Source organism: Triturus cristatus, chromosome 7, assembly GCF_964204655.1.
Source record: "Triturus cristatus chromosome 7, aTriCri1.1, whole genome shotgun sequence".
NCBI classification, from domain to species: Eukaryota; Metazoa; Chordata; class Amphibia; order Caudata; family Salamandridae; genus Triturus; species Triturus cristatus.
In genome coordinates, this window is record NC_140590.1 from 1332395766 (window position 1) to 1332422948 (window position 27183).

Below are 27183 nucleotides of genomic sequence, written 5' to 3' on the forward strand. Positions count from 1 at the left end.
ATGTACAAGGCCTTATTGAAAAAACCTAGCCTAGACCCAGGTGACCTAGGCAACTACCGCCCCATTTCACTGCTGTGGTAACTGTAAACATTTTGGAGAAATATGTAAACACTCTGCTTTCCAGTTTTTTGGAAACCCATGATCTTCTACATGCCACCCACACGGGGTTTCGTCCTAACCACGGTACCGAGACTGCCCTTCTTGCTGTGGTGGAGGACCCCAAACAGATCCTGGATCAGGGAGGAGTAGTTGCCAACATCCTTCTTAATCTAAGCTCGGCCTTTGACACGGTTAACCTCTCCATTCTAGTAGAGAGACTTAGGAGACATGGGGATTCAAGATAAGGTGATCTCCTGGATACAATCTTACCTAGATAAAAGAAGCTTCCAAGTCTTTTCAGGGGATGCCACCTCTCAGAGACACGAGCTCAACAGGGGAGTCCTGCAGGGATTCTCGTTGAGCCCTACTCTCTTTAATGTATACATGAGGCCACCGGCTGATATCATTCTGCCTCATAGAATTAAGATTGTGACCTAAGTGGATGACACACAGCTGGTCATAACTCTTAATGAGTGACCCTTGACCTCAGGGTAGGTCGCTCCCCTGTCCCCGCAGCTCCACCAGCTCTTGTGTGTTGCCTTCTCCTCCTTCTGCTTGCTGATCCGCCTGTTACCCCCTCTGCCTGCTGTATCCTGTGTGCTTGTGATCCCCTGTTTGCATTCTGTACCCCAGTGTGATCGCGCCCCCCCTTTTTGCTTCCTGTATCCTTGCGTGCTTGTGCTCCCCTCTCCCCCCTTCTTGCATTCTGTATCCCCGTGTGATTGCGCCCCCCCCCCGTTTATTGCCTTCTGTACCCCTGTAAGACTGTGCCTTCTGTCCCACTCGCCGTTTCCCCCCCCCTCGCCGTCCGTTTTTCCCGCTTTTTTGAGGCCGCCTCGTCCTTTAGGCCTCTCTGCGCCGCTTCTTCCGCCTTCGCCTTTTGCCGCTTTTCCCGCCTACCCGCCCTCCTCCCGCCTCCCAGCTCACCCCGCCCCCCCGGCTACCCCCTTATATGGCGGCCGCTGCGAGGTAGTGGTAGTGACCCTTGACCTCAGGGTAGGTCGCTCCCCTGTCCCCGCAGCGCCGCCAGCTCTTGTGTGTTGCCTTCTCCTTCTGCTTGCTGATCCGCCTGTTACCCCCTCTGCCTGCTGTATCCTGTGTGCTTGTGATCCCCTGTTTGCATTCTGTACCCCAGTGTGATCGCGCCCCCCCCTTTTGCTTCCTGTATCCTTGCATGCTTGTGCTCCCCTCTCCCCCCTTCTTGCATTCTGTATCCCCGTGTGATTACGCCCCCCCGTTTATTGCCTTCTGTACCCCTGTAAGACTGTGCCTTCTGTCCCACTCGCCGTTTCCCCCCCCCCTCGCCGTCCGTTTTTCCCGCTTTTTTGAGGCCGCCTCGTCCTTTAGGCCTCTCTGCGCCGCTTCTTCCGCCTTCGCCTTTTGCCGCTTTTCCCGCCTACCCGCCCTCCTCCCGCCTCCCTGCTCACCCCGCCCCCCCGGCTACCCCCTTATATGGCGGCCGCTGCGAGGTAGTGGTAGTGACCCTTGACCTCAGGGTAGGTCGCTCCCCTGTCCCCGCAGCGCCGCCAGCTCTTGTGTGTTGCCTTCTCCTCCTTCTGCTTGCTGATCCGCCTGTTACCCCCTCTGCCTGCTGTATCCTGTGTGCTTGTGATCCCCTGTTTGCATTCTGTACCCCAGTGTGATCGCGCCCCCCCTTTTGCTTCCTGTATCCTTGCGTGCTTGTGCTCCCCTCTCCCCCCTTCTTGCATTCTGTATCCCCGTGTGATTACGCCCCCCCGTTTATTGCCTTCTGTACCCCTGTAAGACTGTGCCTTCTGTCCCACTCGCCGTTTTCCCCCCCCCTCGCCGTCCGTTTTTCCCGCTTTTTTGAGGCCGCCTCGTCCTTTAGGCCTCTCTGCGCCGCTTCTTCCGCCTTCGCCTTTTGCCGCTTTTCCCGCCTACCCGCCCTCCTCCCGCCTCCCAGCTCACCCCGCCCTCCCGGCTACCCCCTTATATGGCGGCCGCTGCGAGGCCGCGCAGCGGACGCGCGCAGCGGGCGCGCCGCTGGCGCGCTGAAGGCGCGCCTAAGGCTAGCCCGACTGCGCCCGTCCGCGCCTGGACCACGCCCAGTGCCCGAACCCCTGGTCCCCACCCCCTCCGCCTGACCTACGACTCCGCCATCCTCACCAGCCTCAACCCCGGCCGCACGCCGGGCTGCTACCGCGCCACCCCGAAACGGACCCACGGATCCTTCACCTGCAACAACTGCCGCTTCTCCTGCCATCGGACCCACTCCGCTCCCGCTGAGAACAACGCCCCCGGAAACAACCTCCACTGCATCCTGGTCAACACCCGATCCGTCCACAGGCACGCCATCGAACTGTGGAACCTCATCAACTCTACGAACCTGGACATCGCCTTCCTCACCGAGACCTGGATGAACCCCTCCTCGGCACCCGACATCGCCATAGCCATCCCCGACGGCTATAAAATCATCCGGAGAGACCGCACAAACCGCATCGGAGGAGGCATCGCCATCGCGCACAAAAACTCCATCCGAGTCACAACCGACACCGACACCGACAACTCATTTCCCGATGCCGAACATCTCCACTTCACGATCCACAGCAACCCCAAGACCACCCTCAGAGGCACCCTCATGTACAGACCACCAGGACCTCGCTCCAAGTTCACCGAAGACATCGCAGACTTCGTCAACCCTCACGCACTCTCCTCCACCGACTACATCCTCCTCAGAGACCTCAACTTCCACCTAGAGAACCCCACCGACAACAACACCACCGCCCTCCTGGACAACCTCGCCAACCTGGGACTGAACCAGCTTGTCAACACCCCCACCCACTACGCCAGACATACACTCGACCCCATCTTCTCCTCCAGCAGACACGTCACCTTCAACCATACCACCGAACTCACCTGGTCGGACCACAGCTGCGTCCACTTCAGCTTCAAGAAGACCACCGTTCATCACCACACTCAGCAACCACCAAGAAGACACTGGAACCGTATCACCACAGAACAGATCGCAGCAACCCTCTCCCAGAACCAACCCACCGGCACCACCGACCCAAACGAAGCCGCCAACAACCTCACCAACTGGCTCTCCGACTGTGCAAACCTCCTGGCCCCCCTGAAGACTCAAGCCAGCACCAACAACCACAAGAAAAACCCATGGTTCACCCCCGACCTCAAAGACTCCAAGAAAGAATGCCGCACCCGAGAGAAGACGTGGCGCCTCAACCAGACCGAAGAGAACCTTTCAGCTCTCAAGGACGCCACCCGCCAACATCACCAACACCTCCGCGCCGCACGAAAAACCGCCTACCGGAATAGACTGGACAACAACGCCCACAACAGCAAGGAACTTTTTTGCATCATCAAAGAGCTCTCCAACCCGGACGCAGAAAACAACTCCATCCCTCCATCACAGGACCTCTGGGACTCCCTCGCGACCTTCTTCCACCAGAAAATCACCAACATATACAACAGCTTCCCGACCACCGACGCGAACCCCCCCCCCAGAACCCGCCAACGAGATCACCACCATCCTCAACTGGAGCCCAACCACCACCGAGGAGACCCCCCGCGCCATGAATCCGATCCACTCCGGCTCCCCATCGGATCCCTGCCCGCACCACATCTACAACAGGGCCGACGACATCATAGCACCACACCTTCGAGACGTCATCAACGCCTCCCTCACCACCGCCACCTTCCCGGAGAGCTGGAAGCACGCAGAGCTCAACGCCCTCCTGAAGAAGCCCACAGCAGACCCCACCGATCTCAAAAACTTCAGACCCATCTCTCTCCTGCCGTTTCCCGCCAAAGTGATTGAGAAAATTGTCAACTCTCAACTCACCAACACCCTGGAAACCCACGACTCCCTCGACCCCACACAGTTCGGTTTCAGAGCCAACCACAGCACCGAAACCGCCCTCATCGCAGCCACGGACGACATCAGAGCCCTGACCGACAAGGGTGAGACCGTGGCCCTCATACTACTGGACCTCTCTGCAGCCTTCGACACGGTCTGCCACCGCACCCTGATACGACGCCTCAGCAACGCCGGCATCAGAGGCAAGGCCCTCGAATGGATCCTCTCCTTCCTCTCCGGCAGGACCCAGAGAGTCCGCCTCCCCCCTTCAGATCGACAGCCACGGAAATCATCTGCGGCGTACCCCAAAGATCTTCCCTCAGCCCCACTCTCTTCAACGTCTACATGACCCCCCTGGCAAACATCGCACGCAACCACGGACTCGACCTAATATCGTACGCCGACGACACCCAGCTCATCCTTTCCCTCACTAACAATTCCACCGCAGCCCGAACCAAACTTCACGAAGGAATGAAGGAAGTGGCGAACTGGATGACAGACAGCCGTCTGAAACTGAACGCAGACAAGACGGAGGTCCTCATCCTCGGCCCCACTCCCACAGCATGGGACGACTCCTGGTGGCCCCCCACCCTAGGCAGCACTCCCCAACCCACCGACCACGCACGCAACCTCGGCTTCATCTTGGACTCATCACTCTCCATGACCAGGCAGGTGAACGCGGTGACCTCGGCATGCTTCAACACCCTCCGCATGCTCCGCAAGATCTTCCGCTGGATCCCCACCGACACCAGGAAGACCGTCACCCACGCCCTCGTAACCAGTCGCCTGGACTACGGGAACACCCTGTACGCCGGCATCACCAACAAGCTGATGAGAAAACTCCAACGAATCCAGAACGCCGCCGCGAGACTCATCCTGGACATCCCTCGCCACCACCACATCTCCGGACACCTGAGAAAACTCCACTGGCTCCCCATCAACAAGAGGATTACCTTCCGACTCCTGACCCACGCACACAAAGCCCTCCACAACCTCGGACCCAAACTGATCAACAGCCGCGTCTCCTTCTACACCCCTCCGCGCACTCTACGTTCCGCCGGTCAGGCCCTGGCAGCTGTACCCCGCATCCGCAAAGCCACCGCCGGAGGAAGATCCTTCTCCTTCTTGGCAGCGAAGACCTGGAACTCGCTGCCCAGCCACCTCCGCGCCATACCTGACCACCTCTCCTTCAGAAGGCAGCTCAAGACCTGGCTCTTCGAGCACTGACCCCCCCCCCCCCCCCCCCCCCCAGCGCCTTGAGACCCTTTGGGTGAGTGGTGCGCTTTATAAATACGAATGATTAATGGGGCCGGCAACCTACCGTCGGACATTGAATTATGTGTAGAGAAAGTTGCCTTGTGGATGGAGCACTCCTGTCTCAGACTCAACGGAGGCTAAACTGAGTTGATGTTCCTAGGTAACCACCCTAGTGTAGGCCCCAGCCAAACCTGGCCTAAGTGCTTAGACCCAGCCCCTACTCCCAAAACCAAGATAAAGAGTCTGGGTGTCTGGTTAGACAACTCGCTCAAGTTTGACCATCAAGCAATAAGGGTGACAGGGGCTTGCTTTGGTACTCTCAGATCACTCCAGAAAATCCTCTCACTGCTCCCAATGGCCGCAAGCAGAATTCTCATCCAGGCGTTGGTTTTGTCACGCCTTAACTATGGTAACTCCCTCTATTTGGGAGCACCCATGGCAACACTAAGGAAGCTTCAAGTTGCCCAAAATTGCGCAGCAAGGATCTACTTGGAATCCCAAAAACCCAGTCAGCCAAACCAGCCTTAAAAATCCTTCATTGGCTTCCAATCCTTGAAAGAATAAAATGTAAGGCCCTGTGCATTGCGCACAAGAATATGTGGGGAACAGGCCAGGCAATCGACAAACCTCTTATCACTCCGTATCGCCCTAAGAGGAATCTGCGATCGCTTAACCTTAACCTCGCAGTTGTTCCCAAAATCAGGCGGACACGAAGCAGAGGAAGATCCTTTGCCTATAATGTGGCAAAACTGTGGAACACGCTACCATTACACCTCCGCGCTGAAACGCACATCCTACCATTCCGGAAGCTTTTAAAAACATGGCTATTCCAACAAAGAGCTTCTTAAACTTAACGGTTTTCTACTCAGCTGTTTAGCGCCGGGATGCCCGAGTGTAGCCATGCGCTCTCCAAATGTTTAATAATAATAATACCAGCTGAGCAAGTGCCAAAATTCTGCAGCCACCAACATTGCAGAAAAGGGTCAGTTTTGGGGTAGAAAAATGTGATCTATCCATGCTGTGCTTTTAACCTTTTCCTGTTGTGAACACTAGGCCCATCCACACAAACAAAATACAATTTGTGACTCTCCGCATACTCCAGAAATTGCCCTCCCAGAAATATGAGGAAAATATATGTTTTTAGGCACAGTGAGGTTTGCATGGGTAAAAAAGCCTTGTTAGAACCAAAGGAGTCACAACACCCTGGACACTAACGGGTGTCTAATTTTCAGAAATGTCCAGGTATGGTAGGTTTTTCTGGGTGGCGGCTGAGCTAGGGCCTTATAGCCACAGCTACACATGTTGTCAAAAAAGCATGGATACTCCTGGGCAAATATGATGTCCCTAGGTAGAATGTTGGGGTGTACTGTGTCACAAGCGCTAGGGCCAGCCACACAAGTGAGGTACCATTTTAATGGGAGTTGTGTGGGAATGCAGAATAGTAGAGCATTTATATTACCACTTGGATTCCCCTGCATTTGTGTCTTCCAAATGTAAACCAGTGTGCAAGAAAGAAAGGATTTTGCAAAATGCAATCTGAATCTCATGCTATTATGAGCACCCATAAATTCAGATGTACAAATAACCACTGCTCCTAAACTCAGTATCTAGTGTACATTTCAGAAATATATAGATTTTCTTCATACCCATTTTCACTCTTTATATTTTACCATATGAATTGTTCTGTACTCAGGACACTATGAAAACTATTGTAAAGTGTAGATCAGTTGTTGGCTCTTGGTATCTTGGGCTCTTGGAAATCTTACAAACCCTATATATACACACAAGCAGAAAAGGCTAGCGGACTTAATGGTATATTACTTTTGTAAATCGTCCATTGTGACAAGTAGTCACAGATGAAAATGTTGTCACAAATGGCTGTTTTATTTCTTCTTATTTTCAATATTTTTTTATTTCAATATTTTGTTTGTTTGTAAAATCCTTGAGGGAGCTACACAAATGACTGCTTGCTGAAGGATGCAGGATGTTGTCTATTTTTCAGAAATGTATAGCTTTCCAGGACAAACTGTGATTAAAAAATATTTTTCGAGTCAGCTCTGCTTGTTCGTGAAAGTGCGAAACATGATGGGGTCGATTCACAGAACTAATCTGAGACAAAATCCTAGACTTACAACTTTTGGTATTCACAGAAGGCATTTAGTAGTAGTAAAGTTAGGATTCCTAACTTTACTTCTACTAAACTGAGACAAAATCCTAGATTTACAACTTTCGGTATTCACAAAAGGGATTTAGTAGTAGTAAAGTTAGGATTCCTAACTCTACTACTGCTAAATGCCTTTTGTGAATACCAAAAGTAGTAAGGTTAGGATTTTGTCTCAGATTACTTTTGTGAATGGGGCCCGATGAGTTTAGCAAAGTGCACCTTTTGTTGAAGGCATTTTGAGGGGAAAATACACACTTTCTTGTGCAGCACTGTGACCATTTGTCCCACCCAAAAAACAAATGTAACTATATTTTTGCTATTTTCTTGGTCCCCTCCAGGGGAATCCACACACCCTGGGTACCCTTAGAATCCCCATGAGGTTCGAGACAAAGGACGCAAATATGGCGTGGTTAACTTATGCGGAAAAAAGCTACTGAGGCACAAGAGCAAAGTACCCTAAATAGCCAAAAAGGGCTCAGCACTGGGGTGGAAAAGCATCAGCAGTTAAGGGATGAATAGAAACAAATATTAAATAGGAAGATTTTGTACGTTTTCAAGATTAACGGAAAGAACTAGAAACACCAGATAAGCCTAGGAGGTTGAGAAAGAGTTAAAAAGAAAACAACATGAGTGTAGGTGATTTTTTTTTTGCCATAGGTCTGTATTAATTTTTTTAATAGCTCGAAAAACAATGCTTCAGTACCATACGTTAAACATTATATGCAATACTGGCCATTCATGCTTCCAGTAGCTAGCAGCAGTGCAGACCGAACAGCCACAGCATCAGTGTGTACAGTATTAGCAATTACAAGACAACCAGGGCACTACCGTAAAACCAATGGAAGTAACAGGAAATAGAACCCTTCAAGTGCATTGTGCTTTAGGAGTAGTGGGCATGTGAATGAGGACAGTGTTGTGCCAGTATGATGTCCATCATCCCATTATGAGTCACCTCATGGTGTCGGTCTCCTACCCGTGAAAGGTCTTCGTCTGGGCCTGCACCCACCTTCTCTCTAATGCTTGTACTTGTATGTCCTTCTCCCAGTGTGCCTGATACTCAGGGGTGCTCATCGAGCTAGGACTCAGTGTATAAAGGGAAGTATCCCATTCCGATGTGCGCAAACCTCTACTCCCTTAACCTTGGGGCCCCAACAACACATCTGCGTCAGCTGGGGCCCATTTCCATAGATCTGACATCCAGTCCCCCAGCACTGGCGGCCTTGCGTACTTCCACAACATTGCAATGCGTCGCTTAGCAAGCACTAAAGCTAAGTCAATGAAGCGTGTTGCATGCTTACTATTTTTGGTATGGGTCTGTATCCCAAGCAAGCACTGTGAGGCGTCTCTAGTTGTGCAATACTGCGTCCCGAATTCCACTATAACCAGGCAGTGCCACACCATATGCAGGAAGTCAGCATCATCTTTACCACATCTGGGACACTTTAAGTAGGCTTCCAGGAACATGCAGCCTATTCTGAGGGGGGTAAAAAAGTATGATGAAGGTAATTAAACTGGACATATCACATTCTAGCATTCCATGAGATCCCTTAAACCATCACCAGGCATTTCTCCCAGTATTGGCCCAATAGTTCCACCTAGTGTTCGTTCCCACCATTCCTTGAGAAGCAATGGTGGTTGCGCCACATGATCCAGCAGTGCAGTATAAAGAGTAGTGATGGTATGTCTATGGGATCCATATGTTAGAAAGACATGTAAGGGTTTTGATATCACCGGTTCCGTTGAGCCCCCTTCCCACCTAACCCGGAGGAGGTCGCTTGTCGATGCAAAGAGCAAGAAAGCGTTTGGTCTCAAGTTAGTGGACTCCTGCAGAGTTTGAAATGGCTGCCATCAAGGAACAGAAATCTCCACACTGTGACACCCGCCTCCATCCAGGGGTGTGTGATGAGTGTGAGTGATTCTTAATGTGTTGTGGCTGCCAAGAAGGAGTTTCCATTGAGAGAAGTGCGGGGAGAAGCATATATGCAAGTACACTGTTCAAGAAGTGATAGCTTTACATACACTTAGATTTTTCCAAAGTTCAGAGATGAAACTGAGATTGGTATACATAATTGGAAAGGATTATAAGTATTTGGAAAGCACGTTGAACAGATTTGGATGCTTTATTTTCAATTGTTATACCCCGAGATTTGTGGACTGTGTGAAGACCATAGGACAGTGGTGGACAGAAGATGCACAGAGAAGCCATTCAGAATAAGCGTTCTCCAGAGGTCACGGAGAAATATAATCAAGTTATTGACCTTTATAGATAAAAGCTACCCAGAAGAAAGTGAATTGGTCAAAATGTATTAGAGCGCCTAAAGATCCAAATGAATCAGTACATGTAGATTTACATACTGTATAGTGGTGTTTAAGACCCCACGAAAGAGGACATTTTTAGATTTGATTTGGCTTTTGTGTTGGGATTTTATCCAGAGATTAGTTCACATATTGAGCAAAGTGTGATGTGATGTGATGGCAAGCCAAATCTCTGGATGAGAGTTTGCCTTTTGCAAAATATTGTAGTGACAATTGTGATGCTAAAAAGAAATCAAGCCAGCAGAAATTGATAGTGGCTCAAACAAAGTTTTTCAGGAAAGCTAGTCAAGATGGTTCTCAGGTACCTGGGTTTGGCCCTGGCAATGATGTTGGCATGCACGGTGTTAATGCACAAGGCAATGGTGTGAAGTATATGCAAGGCGATTATGATATTATTCGTGGCATAGGCAGCAGTTTTGTGAACAACATGCCTGATCAAAAGTTTAATACTGCACAGATAAGAAATAACTTGTGCCACATCTGTGGATAGGCATGTCACTGCAAACAAGATTGTAGGTTTAATTCAGACAGATTTCAAAATGAGTTGCAAATGGTTCCCCAAATGCAGCAGAATATGTATCAGACTTCACCGAATGGATGGTACAATCAGATGTTCCAGTCCTCCTACCACATGTATGCAGAATATGCAAAATCCAAGGCAGTTCAAATAGAAATATGCCTCTATCTCCCTTTATGCAACAACAGAATAACATGCATGGTTTTCAACAGAGTTACAGATTTCAGCAAAATCCTTCAGTGATCAATGACGATTTTTACAATTTGCAGGTTCACTCAGAGTTCCTACAGGACCGAGTTTGGCACAATAATAGTTGCCCGAGGAGGGAATAGGACTGCATGCTTGGTGCATTCCAAGAGGTAGACCAGAATGGCCCTTTGTGGAAGTAGAGGTCAATGGTCATCCAGTATCATTGATCAATACAGGTGCTACCTGCTCCATGGTTACAATGTTGAAAGTTCCCAGCCTACCCCTCTCAAGAAAAAAATAAAAGTTCTACGCATTCCTAAACAACAATTGACTAATAAAGTGTCAGCTAATGTCCCAGTAAAAATGGGTAAAATTATGAATAATCACGAGTTCATAATCAGTGAGACGAATCCAGTTAATGTGTTAGATGGGGATTGCTATGCAAAATGAATTGTCTAATGTACTGTACATCGGCTGGTGTTGCTATTCAGACACAAGATGAAGACGCTGATTTTAAAATAAAGTCACAAGAACTGAGAGTTAATAAGTCCCTAGTTTTTACAGAGGAAGACTTACCTCCTGATTCACAACATGCACTGAAAAAGGAGGTTTGGGATTTTTTGTGACAAGAGTGTAGATCACTTGTAAACCAGATGCAGTGTATTCACATACTCCTCAGTACAAGCTTGCTCGTAAAGCAGAGGAGGGTATTGCTCCTGTTATCGATAAAATGAGATATATTAGGGAACCCATGTAGCCCTCCAATTAAGAGACTAAAGAAGCCTAGAAAAAACGGAGGATAGTTAGGAACCTGCGCAAAATGAATAACATAGTGATTCCTAGTTGTGCCATTGTGTGCCGAATCCTGCAGCAATACTGTTCCAAATTCCTGCAAAAATCCCAGTAGTTTACCGTCATTGATCAGTGTCAAACATTTTTCTCAATTCCTCTTCAGGAAATTGTGTATATTTCTTTCTTATTCAGATTTCACATTTGAATTTTTTGTTTGGCCTAGGATCCCATAGGACCAAACCAAAAGGCCTTGAATCCTCTCCCAAATCTGGAAACTCTTAATGTGCCTTGGAACTCAATGCTAGGAGAGTATATCGACGATCTGTTGGTTGCAGCTAAAACGAGAGAGGGTAGTAGATATGACACAATTGCATTTCTACATCACTTAGCCAAAAATGAACATAAAGTTCCCCTACAAATTTACAGTAGTGTTAGGAAGAATTGATTTATTTCCAAATACACATTGGGAAGGGAGCGTGAAGGTGTAAAAAATAACACATTTCTGTGATTCTGAAAATGAACCTACCAACTACACAGAGAAGTGAGAATGCAATCATTCCTAATTTTGAATAATGCTTTCAGTCTGATCTTGTGTATGCTCCCTTTGTTTCCTTTATTTGCCTTGGGCCTTGTCCTTTGGGACTCACATGATCCATCCGTGCAACTGGCTCTTTGATAGTACAAAGCGCCAAAAGAGGTGAACCTGGGGAGTCTTTTTTGAACACTTTGTTACTGTGCTACAGCGGACTGCACCGCAATGCCAGGAGAGGAGGATAGGAGCTCGGGTTCTGCCGGTTACCTCACCGGGCCAAGGTGGTTAAGAAATACGCCGATCGTTCCTGCTCGTCACATGCCCGCATGCAGCAGCTCCATCGTCTAAGGTGAAGGTAGGAAGGCGCTTGTCTAGCCCCTTATTTGTTTATTACACCACGCACCTGTTGGGTTGCTTATTGACTTTTGCCCCTCCAGCCTGATGCCCGGGGTACCCCTGCTGCTTCAGTTTGTCCAGCTTTGTTTGATTGCTATCTCATCTTACACTCTAACACTTGACAACCCGCTTTAGTAACACCATCGCCCGGCGCCAGTCAGCACCAGTCAGCTGTTGAGACAGCCAGCATCAAACCCGTCATGTTCAGACGCAAAGCGACATTAGCCACAGGAGGGGCTTCAGGTGGCACCACTGCCTCAGTAACCACCATGGACTTGTTTCTCCAACTGTATTGGACAAGGAGATCGAGTTAGTTAATCGTTGCCCCTCTAGGTCACTGGTTGCTGGCACAACTGTCTTGCACACAGACATACCTGAGTTACTGACTAGCATGGACAATGATCCCCCTAATTCCACAGATATTATAGAAATGTGTGATCGCAGCGGGGTTGCTTCCTTTCCCACAGCTCAACGAAGGCCTCTCTCACCGGCTGTTATGATTAATAATCAGGGGGGCACTAACGCCAAACCAAGCAAGGCAGGGGTGGTATCTACCCCCTACAAGTCCACTTCCTGACCCGATGACCCCACGCAGGGGAACCCTCCCCCGACTACGTTGGGAGTTAAGGGGGCGACTACAGGCACAAAAAGGAAATCGCAAACAATGGGGGGCAAAGGTAAAAAACAAAAACCTAATCTGCCCCCTAAAGCTCAACCACGAGCTAAATCCACACCGTCCAACTTTGAAATGATGGGCGCTCTGGAGTCCCTCACGGTAACGATGGAGGTAATGTTGGACCCTAAGCTGGCACCGTTATTTCAACGATTAACGGCAATTGAAAAGAGTCTATTGGACCTGAAGCGTTCCCCGATAACAGTTCAGAATAAAGGCATTGCCCTGTACCAGATCCTTCCAATCCGGATCACCCGCAAGTTCCAGATAGCTGTCAAACACAGAGGCAGGGCAGACAAGATATTGAAAGTCATCCACCGCCGACAAAGAGAGGATCTTTTCACCCAAGTAGCAGTTTGCCTCTGCAGCCACAGCCCCAGCCCCTGACAGGGATTCATCCAACAGGGGCATGGCCTACGAGGGGAGGGGAAGTTCGTCCTTTAGAACTTCCAGTAATACATCTGCCCGTGGAATCCACCCCTTACGTTGTGGCACTGGGGAATGTCAATAAACAACAAGGAGCTACAGAGAGAAAAAAATACAACCAGGTCGCCCTCCACTCAACAACCAATGTCAATACATTAAGACCTGGTCATCAAGGCACCCCTCTTGAGGCTAAACATATAAGCGGAGGTAGGGATTCACAAAACATTATTTCCCATATACGCCTCTCCTTTATTTTACTATGAGTTAGTAACCTCCCGCTTTATTTCCTTAAACTTTTAAATTAGTCTTGTTTTTACAGATGGCAGTCACCACACTATATTACCCCTGACTAACGTGCAGGAGTATCACTGTGACTGGTGTATACAAATTAAACATCACAATCAAAAAATAGTGAAAGGACAAGATGAACCCTTACGTGCGCAACACCAATAGAGCACGCTGGTTGGTACGCACCAGCTATGCCCACATTTTTCATCATTGGTAGCCATCTTGCTAAAAAAAATAATGAGTGTAGTGTCCAAAACAAACAAAAATTGGTGCTCAAAAATAAGTGAAGTGAATAAATCATATCCCACAAAATGCGACCTTGTGAAACTAAAATTAGAATAAGTTGCACTTCGATTGATACCAACTTTATTATTCACTGTGCACTAATTCAAATTAAAATCGGTTGCCAATCATGCATACCACTTCATACTGAGCCGACATGTTTCATTGCCACCACAATTTCAAGGCAATTTCATCAGGGCAGTGAGGTCGCCTGGCAACAGTACTGGACACTGCAATTTTCTTTTTCATTTACAGGGACGCCCAAGTCTTCTGGGAACATGTTGTCTCAATGGTATCAATCGAAGTGCAACTTATTAAAATTTTAGTTTCACAAGGTCGCATTTGTGGGATGTGATTTAGTCACTTCACTTATTTTTGAGCACCAATTGTTTAGGACACTACACTCATTATTTTTTAAGGCAAGATGGCTACCAATGATGAAAAAAGTGGGCATAGCTGGTGAGTACCAACCAGCGAGCTCTATTGGTGGTTCACACGTGAGGTGTCATCTTGTCCTTTCACTATTTTTTGATTGTGATGTTTAATTTGTATACACCAGTCACAGTGATACCCCTGCACGTTAGTCAGGGGTAATATAGTGTGGTGACTGCCATATGTAAAAACAAGACAAATGTAAAAGTTTAAGGCAATAAAGCGGGAGGTTACTACCTCATAAAATAAAGGGGAGACGTAAATGCGAAATAATGTTTTGTGAATCCCTACCTCCGCTTATATGTTTAGCCTCAAGAGAGGTGCCTTGAAGACCAGGTCTTAATGTATTGACATTGTACTGGGGAATGTGCCAACTCTTCCAGGGGGCAGGAAAGAGGACTTTTCTCAGTTGAAGAATAAAGTTTTATACTGGCAATCACACAATGCATACTTGGGATCAAGGGTGGAAAGAAATTGTATCATGGTACGAAGAGTGAAGGGGATTGGTAGCTCTCATAAATTAACAGTCCACATCTGGCAGAAAGGATTTTATCCTCAAGGTTATACCCTGGTTCTTTGAGTCAAGAGTCGGCAATCGTGGCCCTGCCACTCGGGTTCTTCTATAGACCCGTTTTTGCGGGGAGCCCACGCATGAATTATGTCAACACGGCTCCATTTGTCAACCTGCCGCAGCAAACCTTGCCTACCAGGAATGTACATTCGTATCCATCTGTTACAACACCATTGTTGGAAGGGCAAGGGGTGGCCGAGTAATTTTTATTTCTGTCACATTGGATTGTCAGATTCAGGTTTCACCCTCACATAGTCCCTGTATGCAACACCTGATTCTAAGAAAGGGATCCAGAAAACTAGCCTTTATTAACTTCTATAATTCAGTATCAAGTAAGTCTGGTGAGTGTAACATTAGCCTATTGGGCTCCTTTATAAGGCATCATCATACAATTGAACACCAAAACCTAATGATCACAGGGGACTTTAATGTATACCTTTGTGGAGACCCCATGCCGATTAGACTGGGTGATTTAGGTTGCCCTCGGGTGAGAGGGCTACATTTTGAGCATACCGCTCAGGGGGACACCCTGAACATACTCCTTCATGAATTTGACTTGATATCTCTCCTGTCATTAGATGACCCCTGTAGCAAGGCAGCCGTTCCTTCCTTTAAAGGAAGAGAGTGTTTGACAATTATTGATTTCATGATAATTTCATCATTCTTGAAATCGTCATTTTGGGGTTTCCTCATACAAGAAAGTGCCTTCAGTGACCATAACCCATTGTGTGTTGAACTGCGAAATCCAATGATGTTATGTAAAAGGGGTATTGTGGAAAAGGGGTTATTAAGACCGACAGATGGTAAACGAAGGCTTAAATGGACACAGATTGCTCCAGATGCTTCTCATAAATCGGTCATAGATCATTGTGCCAGCGAACTGACCATATGTACCTCACCGCATTCCTCATCAGGGGAGATCATTAGTGCCTTTAATACCATTTCTTCCAGAGTCAGTGATCTCTTAAGTGCCCCGGCGAACAGAATAGTCTCTCCTACTCCTAGGTGGTTTGACTCTTCATGTTCAAAGGCGGCAAGATCCCTGCGGGAAGCTCTTGACAGGAGTCCTAGGAATCAGACCTTAGCCAGGGCTTGCCGCAGGGATTATAAGATGAAACTGGTCAAGCGCAAGTCTACTCTGAAGGAGGAGGCCTGGAGGGAGTTGATCGAGGCTTGTACCCTGAAGAATAGCTTGAGATTTTGGAGCATCATTAATAGCCCGTTCCTTGAGAGTGTTGAAGGAAGCTCTATATGCGCACACATCACGGAGGATGATTGGGTGTCTCATTTTAAAGTAATGTTTGAGAACCCCCCTGAGCTGATTTGTGAGTCCAGTCAGGAAGCAGCCTTTACTACATTGACCTTTGGGCTGGGGGAGATAGAGGAGGGTATTGCAGGGCTGACAAGTAATAAAGCGCCGGGTCCTGACGGTATTCCCCCGGATCTTTTTTAATCTGACCCCACGCTTTGGGTCCCGGTACTCACGACCTTAATTCATGTGGCGGCCAGGACTGGTTGCCCTGAATCCTGGGCCACCTCAACCATAGTGCCAGTTTATAAAAAGGGGGATCGCAACAACACACACTGTTACAGACCAATATCACTGTTGGACTCGGTGGTTAAGGTGGTGGGTCGTGTGCTCCTGGATAGATTGACCGGATGGCAGAGAAACACGATATCTTACCAAATGTTCAATACGGGTTCTACCCAGGCCAAACCACTATGGCCCAGTGTCTTACCCTCACCCTGATCCTTAGCAATTACACGGTTGCACGCCCTGGTACCATCTACTTAACTTTCATGGGCCCGACTGATCCTCAACATCCCCCGCCGCAACCACATCACCCCCCACCTGAGGGATCTTCACTGGCTCCCCATCGAAAAGAGGATCAATTTCAAGCTCCTCGCCCACGCACACAAAGCCCTCCACAACACCAGACCAGCCTACCTCAACGACCGACTCAGCTTCTACACCCCCACCTGCCAGCTTCGCTCCGCCAACCTCGCCCTCGCCGCAGTCCCCCGCATCCACCGCACGACCTCCGGCGGCAGGTCTTTCTCCTTCCTCGCCGCCAAGACTTGGAACTTCCTCCCCACACACCTACGGTGGACCCAAAACCTCCTCACCTTCAGAAGACACCTCAAGACCTGGCTCTTCGAGCAGTAGCAGCCCCCCCTCAACGCCTTGAGACCCTCACGGATGAGTAGCGCGCTTTATAAGTGCATTGATTGATTGATTGATTGACTTATCTTCCGCATTCGATCGCGTGAACAGGTCCGAACTGTGGCAGTCCATGAAAGATATAGGGGTAGATGGCAACATTGTTAACTTTCTAGAGGATCTCCCTCGTGCAAACAAGACTAACGTCAGATTTTTGCAAGCTCTGCGTGTGTTCCGTGATTTTGACATTAAAAGAGGCGTTCGTCACGGTTGCATTAAGGCCCCCTTCCGGTTCAATTTATATATTAAAGATCTGGACAAAGTTCATCTGTCTACAGGGGTGGATTACCCATATGTAGGCAGATGCGGCCTCCCTGTACTACTTTACACGGACGACGCAGTCCTTATTTTGAGGACTGCGAGGGGGCTACAAACACTACTTGATGCTTTTTCCACCTTTATGGCGGATCAGGATTTATCCATCAATGATTCTAAATCCGACGTCATGCAAGTGGTGACCCGCCCGAACAAACTGCTTCAATTCAGGGTTGGACTGGCAAAGGTGCTGCGAACTGACGTCTTCCCTTATCTGGGGGTCGTTCTGGATACGTGTGGAAAGTGGGGCCCACTTAAACAAAGAAAGAAGGGGGATCTGATACGGGTGAACGCGGCTATCTTTAACTTTGCATCCAAGTTAGGAAAGAGACCTATTGCAGCCTTGTTGAAGATCTACCAGGCAAAGAATGTTGCTACTGCCTCCTATGGAAGCAAAATTTGGGGGCATATCCCCTTAGATGACATCCAGGTAGTTGAGAACAGTTTCCTGAAACGTCTATTGGGTGTTCCTCGTGGCACACCGAATATGGTGGTACACGAGGAACTTGGGGTGCCTTTTTTAAATGATACATTGGCCCTCCGCCCCTTAACGTTTTGGTTAAAAACCTGGCTGAATAAGCACCTAACCCTGAGTCATATGGTCTGAAAAGGAGTGTATGACCCTCAACCGTGCGCTTAGCAATCCCATGGCTCAAATGCATCAAGGATAGCTTTAAAAGGTTGGGTCAAGGTGAATTATACACTAACCCTGTCTCAATAACTAAACAGGATGTGGAGATAATAAAGGAGTCCTTTGGCAATTTCAGGAGATTGGAAAGGGAAGAGCTGGAACTGTGTAGACCCAGCGTACATACATTTATAATGTTAAAGACTACATTATCAATGGAGCCTTACCTTCTGGGACCTTTTAGCACTTATGAACGTTTTTTATTGTCAAGGTTCCGATTGGACCATTTTCACCTCCTGCTCGCCGTACCTAGAGGGAGTAGTAGAGGGCAAGTGTTAGCACCCTGTGGCTGCGACAGAGAGTCTCCACAGGATTTGCTACACTTTGTTTAATTTTGTAGTTTTTACGTGGTCCCTCTGAAGTTTTTTATCGTGCCAATTTTGAAAAGGATGGATTTTAAACAGGCTCGTCCAGCTCTCCTGTTTTTACAATTATTGAAGGAGGAGTGAATCCCTTTTGTCCTTGGGTACCTGAAATCTGTGGTAAAATCCAGGGCCTGTCTTGATTGAATATTAACTGTTGTCAGGGGTCGAGGTTGTTTTTAAATCTAGTTATAGGTACGGGACGGTGCAATCATGTTGCTAGATAATTAACTTACTGCTTATGCATAATGATATATGGATTTTGAAGTTTTATCTCATTTAGTGATTTTTTTATGGAATGTCGTGGAATGTGTTTTATTTGTGACAGGTAAAAAGATGTGATTTTATGCAATCAATATGTGAAGATAACTTTTATGGTTTTATGCTCCTGAAACCGAACAAAGTTGAATTGAATTGAACCTGCCGGACTCTGACAGCTGTATCATCGTCATCATCATATGTTATGTTTTTCTGAATGCTCTTTTTCGCATGTATCAAGTGAACACATGATGCAATACCAAAATAATTGTAGAGCCTGAAGAGATGCCAAGTTCAGGGCCTGGAGATGTCAGTCAAAGCATTATCAACACATCTAATGAGTATAAGGAGGCAGCGTGAGAGAAGGAAATACAACTTGCCTTTTATTTCGTCAGCAGTATTATTTTGGAGGGCACTGCCAGCCATCAGTTCCAGCTTGGAAAATAGAGCAGCACAACACAAAAAAGCCTAACACGCATGGATTAAAGTTATGTTTAGCCGACATCCACGATACAGTGCAGCTGGTGTGACCATAATTGAGCTGTCCCTTGTAAAAGTGACTGCAAACAACATAAAATAACAATAACTAACACCCCTCTTGCCAGGCATATTAGCATCTTACCAGTGAGGTACCTCTGGCCCATGAGGTGTTGCGCGTTGGCATAGCCCAGGTGAGCGTACAGGTGAGTAACATTGCCATGGAAGCTCTCACAGCAGAAGCTAATGTAGAGCAGCAGGAGGACAGAGCACGTCCCAGTAAACAGCTGTATGGAAAGACATTGAGGTGGGTGTTATTAGCTGAAAAAATATGTCTACACTTTGACATGAGTCCCCAATAAAACACCCACAGCTAACATAGATGTCTTGAACAGTTAGAACAACAGACACTTTAGTTTGAGAACAAACAATGTATTTAAAGAATGAAGTAGAGCAAAAACATAAACCTTCTGCTCAACAAATCAATAAACTTACAAAGGAACCCCCAAATCACAGGAGTCCTTGTTTTCTTCACTGTTGTCCAAAAAATGACTGACACTCCCAAATGAGACCTCAAACCACTCGAGGGAGAGGTAAGGCGCAGCGGCTAGATTGGTTGACTCTGGAGCGTGGGGTTCACCGTTCAATCCCCGGCGGAAGCTCAGCTCAGCATAGCCCATTTAATCTCCCTCACAGCCCCCAGCAACTGGATATCCTCAGTGGCGCGTTACACATTTGGAATTAAAAATTAAATTAAATGGTAAGTAATATAGACACCAATATTACTTGTTATCTATTTTTGGGCCCAGGAAATTGGGATCAACAGCAGAGCTAACTGCCAATGATTTCTTTTTGGGACTTTACTCTCAGTAGTAGTAGATGTAGACTGCTAGTATTTTAGCACAATATGGGTTTAGAAACTCAGACACAATTTACACAATAAATGTCCAGTCAGTGCTACATCCTATAAACAGAATAGAATAAAAAACAGGTAAACAATGCAGGACAGCGCTAGCCTTAGCTAGGAATCTGGGAGACAGAGGGGGATATTCTCAAGAACATGTGACAACTACCGCAAAAGTAGCTTAACGCAACTCTTCACATCGCAGTCTATCACGGGAAAATAACACCTTGGCAACGGGGCATTCCCAAGCCTGCGGCACCATGCGATAGGCTCACGATAACGCGTCAAATGTCTGCGATGAAGTTAACGTGACGCCGCAAAAATGCGAAACGCGAATGCAAAAAAAGCTGTGATGAGGCCAAGCGTGACACAAAAATCTGCGAAAACCAGCCACAGACCTGCAATTCCCACGCGTCATGCGGGAAAATGCGTTATAAAAGGGAAAAAAACCCACCAAAACCCATCCAAACTGCGTAGCACCATGGATGCACCCAGACCGAGTGCAGAGGACAACCCAAACCTCACAAGCACCACGGAGGACCAGCTATGAACCCCATGCTCGGGGAGGGGCAAGGAGAAGAGGAAGAGGAAGACGGGGTTCAGTCAGCAGGAAGACTGGATCATCATCACGTAGGTGACAGAACACTACCAACAACTGTTCATCCCCTCCACTACGTCATTGGCAACACAAACGGAAATATGGCAGTCCATCGTCAACAACGTGAATGCAGTTGGAGTGTCGAGGAGGTCAATGGAGGAGGTCAAGAGGCGCTGACATGAATTGCACAGCCAAACCAAGGAGAAACTCGCTGCCAACAGAAAGGCAGCAAAGGCGACTGGAGGTGGGACTCCTGCACCACATGAGTAGCTGGATGAGCTGGAGGAAATGGTGGCCACAGTTATCAGTGCGGAGACGGTGCAAGGAGTTGGTGGTCTGGACACAGCTCGATATGACCTGACCCAACAGCAACAGGGTGAGTACCGAACAGGGCCTGGGGGGACGGAGGGAGATGGGCACAATGGCACACATGCACAATCATGCGCAGCACACTGCACACCCAGAATGAGGGTGGAACATGCCCCTGATACCCTTGGCACACTGCAGCACACATAGAAACACCAAGTAGGCCCCCGTCCACAATGTGCACAATTGGGTCCCCCTCCATATCACCAATGCCACAACCTACCCATGCACATGTGCTGAATCCAGAAAAGCAGTGGCTCTTTGAGCCACACAGACTATGCAACTGACACTGCATTACAGATAGCATGGCTGCAGTCACAATATATGGCATGGTGCACGAGATGACTTTGAGGTGGCTGAGTGTGGACCACATCCGTAAAGGAGCAGGTCACACTCTGACACATCCATGTGCACCTACAACCCATGACGTCAAAAACACATCTGCAGACAAACAATGCACATGAGTACAAAATATGTCCAAGAGCACAAATGACCCAATTCGCAAACATCACAGCACCTGAAAAGCACACAAGTCAAAGGCACACCGACTCAAAGGGATGTGGGGCCACCAAATCAGAGCTGCAGGGCCAACTCACCAACAATGCAGCACACACACATAGCAATCACAGCACATCAACATTGATGACAATGTGGTACAAAGTGCAACACTTACACCACAGGACAGAGGACACAACTGGTGCTGCTCGTGCGTAGGAACTGGCCAATCACATCTGGCATTGCCTGACACTGTGAGATGATAATGTACGAGTACGACCTCATATCCGTCATGTAGTTGAAATGTCCACTGTCCCCCAGCAAATAGCCAGCTGCTCCAAAATACTCAAAATGTACATTGTCGTGCAGTCTGTATGTAAACATCTACAATGCGTCAACATCCATGGAACACACTGTTAACCTGCATCTCCCCTTAACATTGCTGACGGACAATAAACACCTCCTGCAGAGCAGACCACACATCTCTACAGTGATGATGAGGAGGACACCCTGCACATTTGCCCAGACACACTCCAACAGCTCGTGGACAGCCTCTGCACCCCATCCCCAGGAACAGGGCAGCCCAGCTGCATCGCGGTGAGCCCACACCCTGCACAGACCACAAAGCAGGAAGCACACACCACACCGGCTGGCCCACAGGACCCCCTCGACCAACACATGGAATTCCAATGCCGTGTGTTAGCGTGCCAGGAGGAGTTGGCTGATCAGCTGCAGGTGGGTTTCGACCTCGTGGCAGCCAAACTCAATGCCATATGTGGGTGTCTGACTCGCATCAAGGACCACATACAGTCCCTAATGGACACCCCCTGTCCGCACCATGCTCACCGACAATCCTTGGCTGACCTCGCTGGGGCCATTACTCGGATACAAAAACTGTCTAGTCAGACAGGCTCCAGCGATCACAGCACAGAGTTGGCACAGATGCGGAGGACAATGGAGACCATGGAGCGGGTGCAGGTTGGAAGTAGGGCTGCCATAGCTGAACACCAGAAACATGTATCTGGGATCTTCCAGGCCTTGCAGATCCTCATCTTGCCATTGCTGCCACAGAGCCTGTACCAGATGACTGCTGCAGGAACTTCGACACACACACCTCTGCCCCTGATGTGTCATTGGCACACAGTGATGCAGCTTTATCACCTACGCACCCTGTTGTGTCAGTGGCCCACAGTGATGTGGCCATTACACCTCCGTGCCCTGTTATGTCAGTGGCCCACAGTGATGCAGCCATTACACCTTCGCACCCTGTTGTGTCAGTGGCCCACAGTGATACTGCCATAACACCACCACACACACCTGACACACCGGACACAGAAGACGTTTCAGAGGAGTAAGATGTGGAGTGTAATGACTGTGTGAGGAAAGAGGCAGTAGCATTCGTACACGCCAAATAGCCAGTCCCTGCATGGTTCAGCCCTATGCATCCTGCCCTGGAACAACACCTCCCACTGTCCCACGGAACACTCAGCGACATTTACCTGGACCCCGACATGGACTGCCATATCTGCTCTTGTACCAATGACACAGCAATCCGGCTGAGGACTGTACTCTTCCTCTTCAGATTAACTTGCATTCCCCCAAAGACTCTGGTTGGCCCCCCACTGGGCAACCATGTTATGTGGGCTTTAACTGGCCATGTACCCCTCCATCTCCGAGACTCCCCAGAATGTGAATAAAACATTCCAAATCACACAGATGTGTCATGTCTACGTTCACTCATGTGTACAAGTATGGATGAATGTAGGGACATTGATTGCACTAAAAAGTACACCCTGGTAAATGTCATCAATGCGCATGTTTGAGCCTGACCCACATGGCCAATTAGATGACTGCGAAGGTGTGAACTAGCTGTGGCCTCATTGCAAATGAATAACAATCTTGCATTCCCCAACGTAGCCCCACGTCCATGTATCATATAGGGCAGTGTGTGTAAATGTCCGAATCGGTAGCCCGCCTGAAGTAGTGTCCCCCCCATCGCATGTGGCTAAAGAACATCTCTTCGCATGACGTAATCACACACATCAGTGTGGAGACAGTCTGTTTTAATGGATAATATTTATCCACATTGAGGTTCTGTAGCGATCCGAACCCGTGAATTCGGTATCGTAGTACTGACACGATCTCGGTACCAATGAACCGCAAATGATCCATTGTATACATGACAGTGTTTTCGCTGCGCAACTAGCATGAATTCACTGGGAAATAAGGCATTTTGTCGTAAGAGTCATGGCATCCATTTTAGTTACGACATCCATCTTGTTTCTTGCCCTCACATAGTCAATGAACGGACGATGACCCCGGCAGAGTCACCTTGTTAAGGACACGTAAGCTCGAGCCCGAGAAAGGCTGACGCTGCATGACTAGGCAGAATCAAGCTGCCTCCCTTGCCTGAGGCCAGTCCTGCTATACTGGTTCTTGTGTCCGTTGTCCTGACTGAAAGGCCGAAGACGGTGGCCATGCCCGTTTATGATCCATAAACACCTCTTATCCTACATTTCAATCCTTTGCACCTGGCTCTGCTCCTTTCCTTCTGGGCTTTTACAATGGGGAGGTTACGATTTTTATGATGGGGAGGATCGGGCGAAGAATGAAGAACTGACAAGAGAGCCTGATCGAATACCGAAAACCTCTAACTAATCATTGTTTGATATGTATTTATTGTTTGTTTGGGATACCGGGCTGGGCATGAGAAATATTCGTGTAATGTTGCCTAAAGGCAATTTATGTGTATTTAAGGAGTGACCCACTTGATGCAATTTGAACACTCTCGTAGATTCTGCCTCTGTGTGGTTCCTATGATTTCTGTGTCCCTGCAGTAAATAAACCTTGGTCTTTGACGCCGCCATCGAGAAGCCCGTGTCTCTGTTTATTTGTGCACCGAGACAGGAGGAACTCAGGGGTCTTCGGGTGTTGTTTCCCTGACACCTCTGGACTCTTAAAAGTCCAGAACCTCAAATTGGCGCCCTACGTGGGGCGACGTCATCCGGTACCGGTCCAAAGCCTGAAAAGTTCGAGAAGTTTCGTGTGAAGATTCCGGAGGGAGGTACCCCGCTTCATCGATCCCTGCATGTCGTAAAAGTGGCCCGACGATCTCTTCCACGAGGGTTCCCGTTCCCAGACGGCTACAGAGGACTGCTGCCTTGACTGTCGCCCTGTCTTGGACCCGAGGTGCAGACCTTAGTACGGCGAGACGTAGACGGGTTCTCCTTGGTGACGTCTTCCATATTTCAGTTAAGTATTTAGTTACGCTCGATTTGGTTGTTCTTTGTTGCTCTGGTTTGATTCGTAGATTATCATTGGTTGCTCTTGTTTAGATAATCTTTGGTTTAGTATTGGTTCATTTTGGTAGGCCTAAATTCTTTGCTCAAATTTGTTGGAATTTGTTTTTTTGTCATGACCACCAGTAGTAATTGTTTCCTGTCCTGGTTACGTTGCAACGGGGATTCCCGGTTGGAGGATTCGTGTTCGGTTCCTCCGATTGGGACTCCTACATATGAGCTCTATTGTAAACATGGTGTGGGTCCTATCACGTATAATGAAGTATGGGTCCGTTATACCAAGAAAGATGGTGTCCTTAGTTGGCCACCGCATGGTAGCTTCGAAACGGAAATACTAGACAATCTAGAAATGAAGTTGTTCAAGAGAAAAGCCCGGCCGGCAATGTTTGATTCTTTTCGCGTATGGCGCAAAGAAGCCAAACAGAGAGAAATTAGGAAAACGAAGAAAGAACAGAAAGAGAAAGGGTTGACTTTAATGGAGTCTGCTAGGCAGTTGCATGTCAACGAGACTGAGAAAGCAATGGAGATGGCGAATAGAAAATATAATTTGGCAGTTGATAAATGTTACCCTGTATTGCCATCATGTCCTGCTAAGCCGATGGAGGATCAAGAAAAGGATCCTCTGTTGTCTTATCTGTTGAGATCACCTCCACCGTATGCACAGGGTATTACAGTACCACAGTTACTACCTGTTGTACAGCCAGCTGCTGGTCAGCCTGGAATAGTTGCTCCACTTCCTTTGATTCAAGCTCCTATCCTTCCCGTGGTTAATGTTCCTACGGCACCCCCTCTTCCTGGGTCGCCTGTTCCGCCTTTGCCTGTCGTTTCGCAAACTGCTTTACCTGCTACTCCCACCCTTACTATTCCATCTGCTCCAACTACCTTGCCCCCGAACCCTGTGAACGTTCTAACTCCGCTTTCTGTTCGTCGGAAAATAACCGACTCTGTAACTAAAATCTTAACTCCTCTTTACGGGTCTTTAATTAGGACCCCCGTTTCTGACTCTACACAGAGACGTAGCCAGCTTCCTGGTTCCCAAGAACGAGACAATTTAGATTCGACAGCTCTTAGGTGGATGTCGAAAGCTGCGAAGTATGATGCACGAAGAGTGTTAGAGACATTTATGCAATAGAATGAACCGACTCAACGTTATGTTTTTGACGTGATGTGTTCTCTTGTGCGTGAGGAATGGGAAGATGATGATTTAGACTCCGTCCCCACTGACCTGATAAATATTCAGCAGAAATTCGCCGCAGGAATGGTGATAGGTTCAGAAGTAGGGAGAGCAATAGAATTAATTTTAGCTTATAGGGATGAGTCCCCTCTTCGAGCGACAAGAGACTCTGATGGTTCACCGAGTACAACTAGGAAACAACGAGGACAATATCCAATGAGGGAAGTTCCGCCCATATGGCGTAATGCAGTTGCCGCTGATGGGAACTTGGGTACTGCAGCTGTTCCGGCACATTTCCAGAGAGTGTGGATACACATCCCTTGGAAACGGGCTGAAGTATTAGCAGTAAAACAAGCATTACCAGATCCTCGTAAAAATCCTGCTGGTTATTACAAAGAGTTAACGCAGACAGTTCAAGCGTGTATCATGAATTTGGCAGACATTGAAATGTTATTTGGCAATGTAGTGCCACAGCCTATATGGGCCAAAATTCGGCAAGAGAACCACCCAGTCGCCTTAGGAGGTGACTGGCCAGCTATTATAGCGGCAGATGCGCAACAAATTGGCGGTGCTAAACCTGAACCTCTGATTGCTGACTTACCTGGCAGAATAATTACTCTGATGAAAACGCTGATGCCAGCGTTACGAGTCAATTGGGATAAATTATCGGCATGCAAGCAAAAGAAGGACGAAAGCGTCTCTGACTTCTTCACTAGATTTGAAGAGACCTTCGTGGACCACAGTGGGCAAGATATGAGTACCGAGGGAGGCCAGAGATTGTTTGTCGACAAGTTCGTGTTTAATTTACTACCTGAGCTTAGTAACAAGTTAAAAGATTCTGAAAGTGCATGGGCAGTGTCGACGACAGCACAGATACTTGCAACTGCTCAGTATTACGAGAATAGAGAGAAAGAAGAGAAGGAAAAGTCAGAAAAGAAAACGAAAGATTTAAAAACCAAAGTTCTTTTACAACAGGCGTATCCGCCTCGTTCAAATCAGTCAGATTCACAGCAACGACCCCAGTTTCAGCAGCAGCCACAATTCCAGCAAGGGATAGCACAAAAGTTTAATTATAGTTTTCCCCGACAACAGTTAGCATGGAATCAGTGTGCTTATTGTAAAAAGGAGGGTCATTATAAGAATGAGTGTCCAGTTCTGCACCCACAAACTAGTGGTGTTCCAGCTCAGAGAGGTAATGTTGGATTTATGCAAGCTCCTAGAGGTAGAGGGCGTGGTATGATGACACCACAGACTGAT

At 48.0% G+C, this 27183-nt stretch overlaps 1 protein-coding gene across 1 annotated transcript in view; it reads right to left on the reverse strand.

The window, feature by feature from the left end:
• The window catches only part of LOC146811981 (uncharacterized), a 515742-nt gene that overhangs the window by 164251 nt on the left and 324308 nt on the right, over positions 1-27183 (reverse strand). The window contains exon 4 of the mRNA XM_085615113.1: positions 19236-19377. Coding sequence (XP_085471239.1) covers positions 19236-19377 — 142 coding nt within the window. The remainder of the gene's footprint in view (positions 1-19235; positions 19378-27183) is intronic.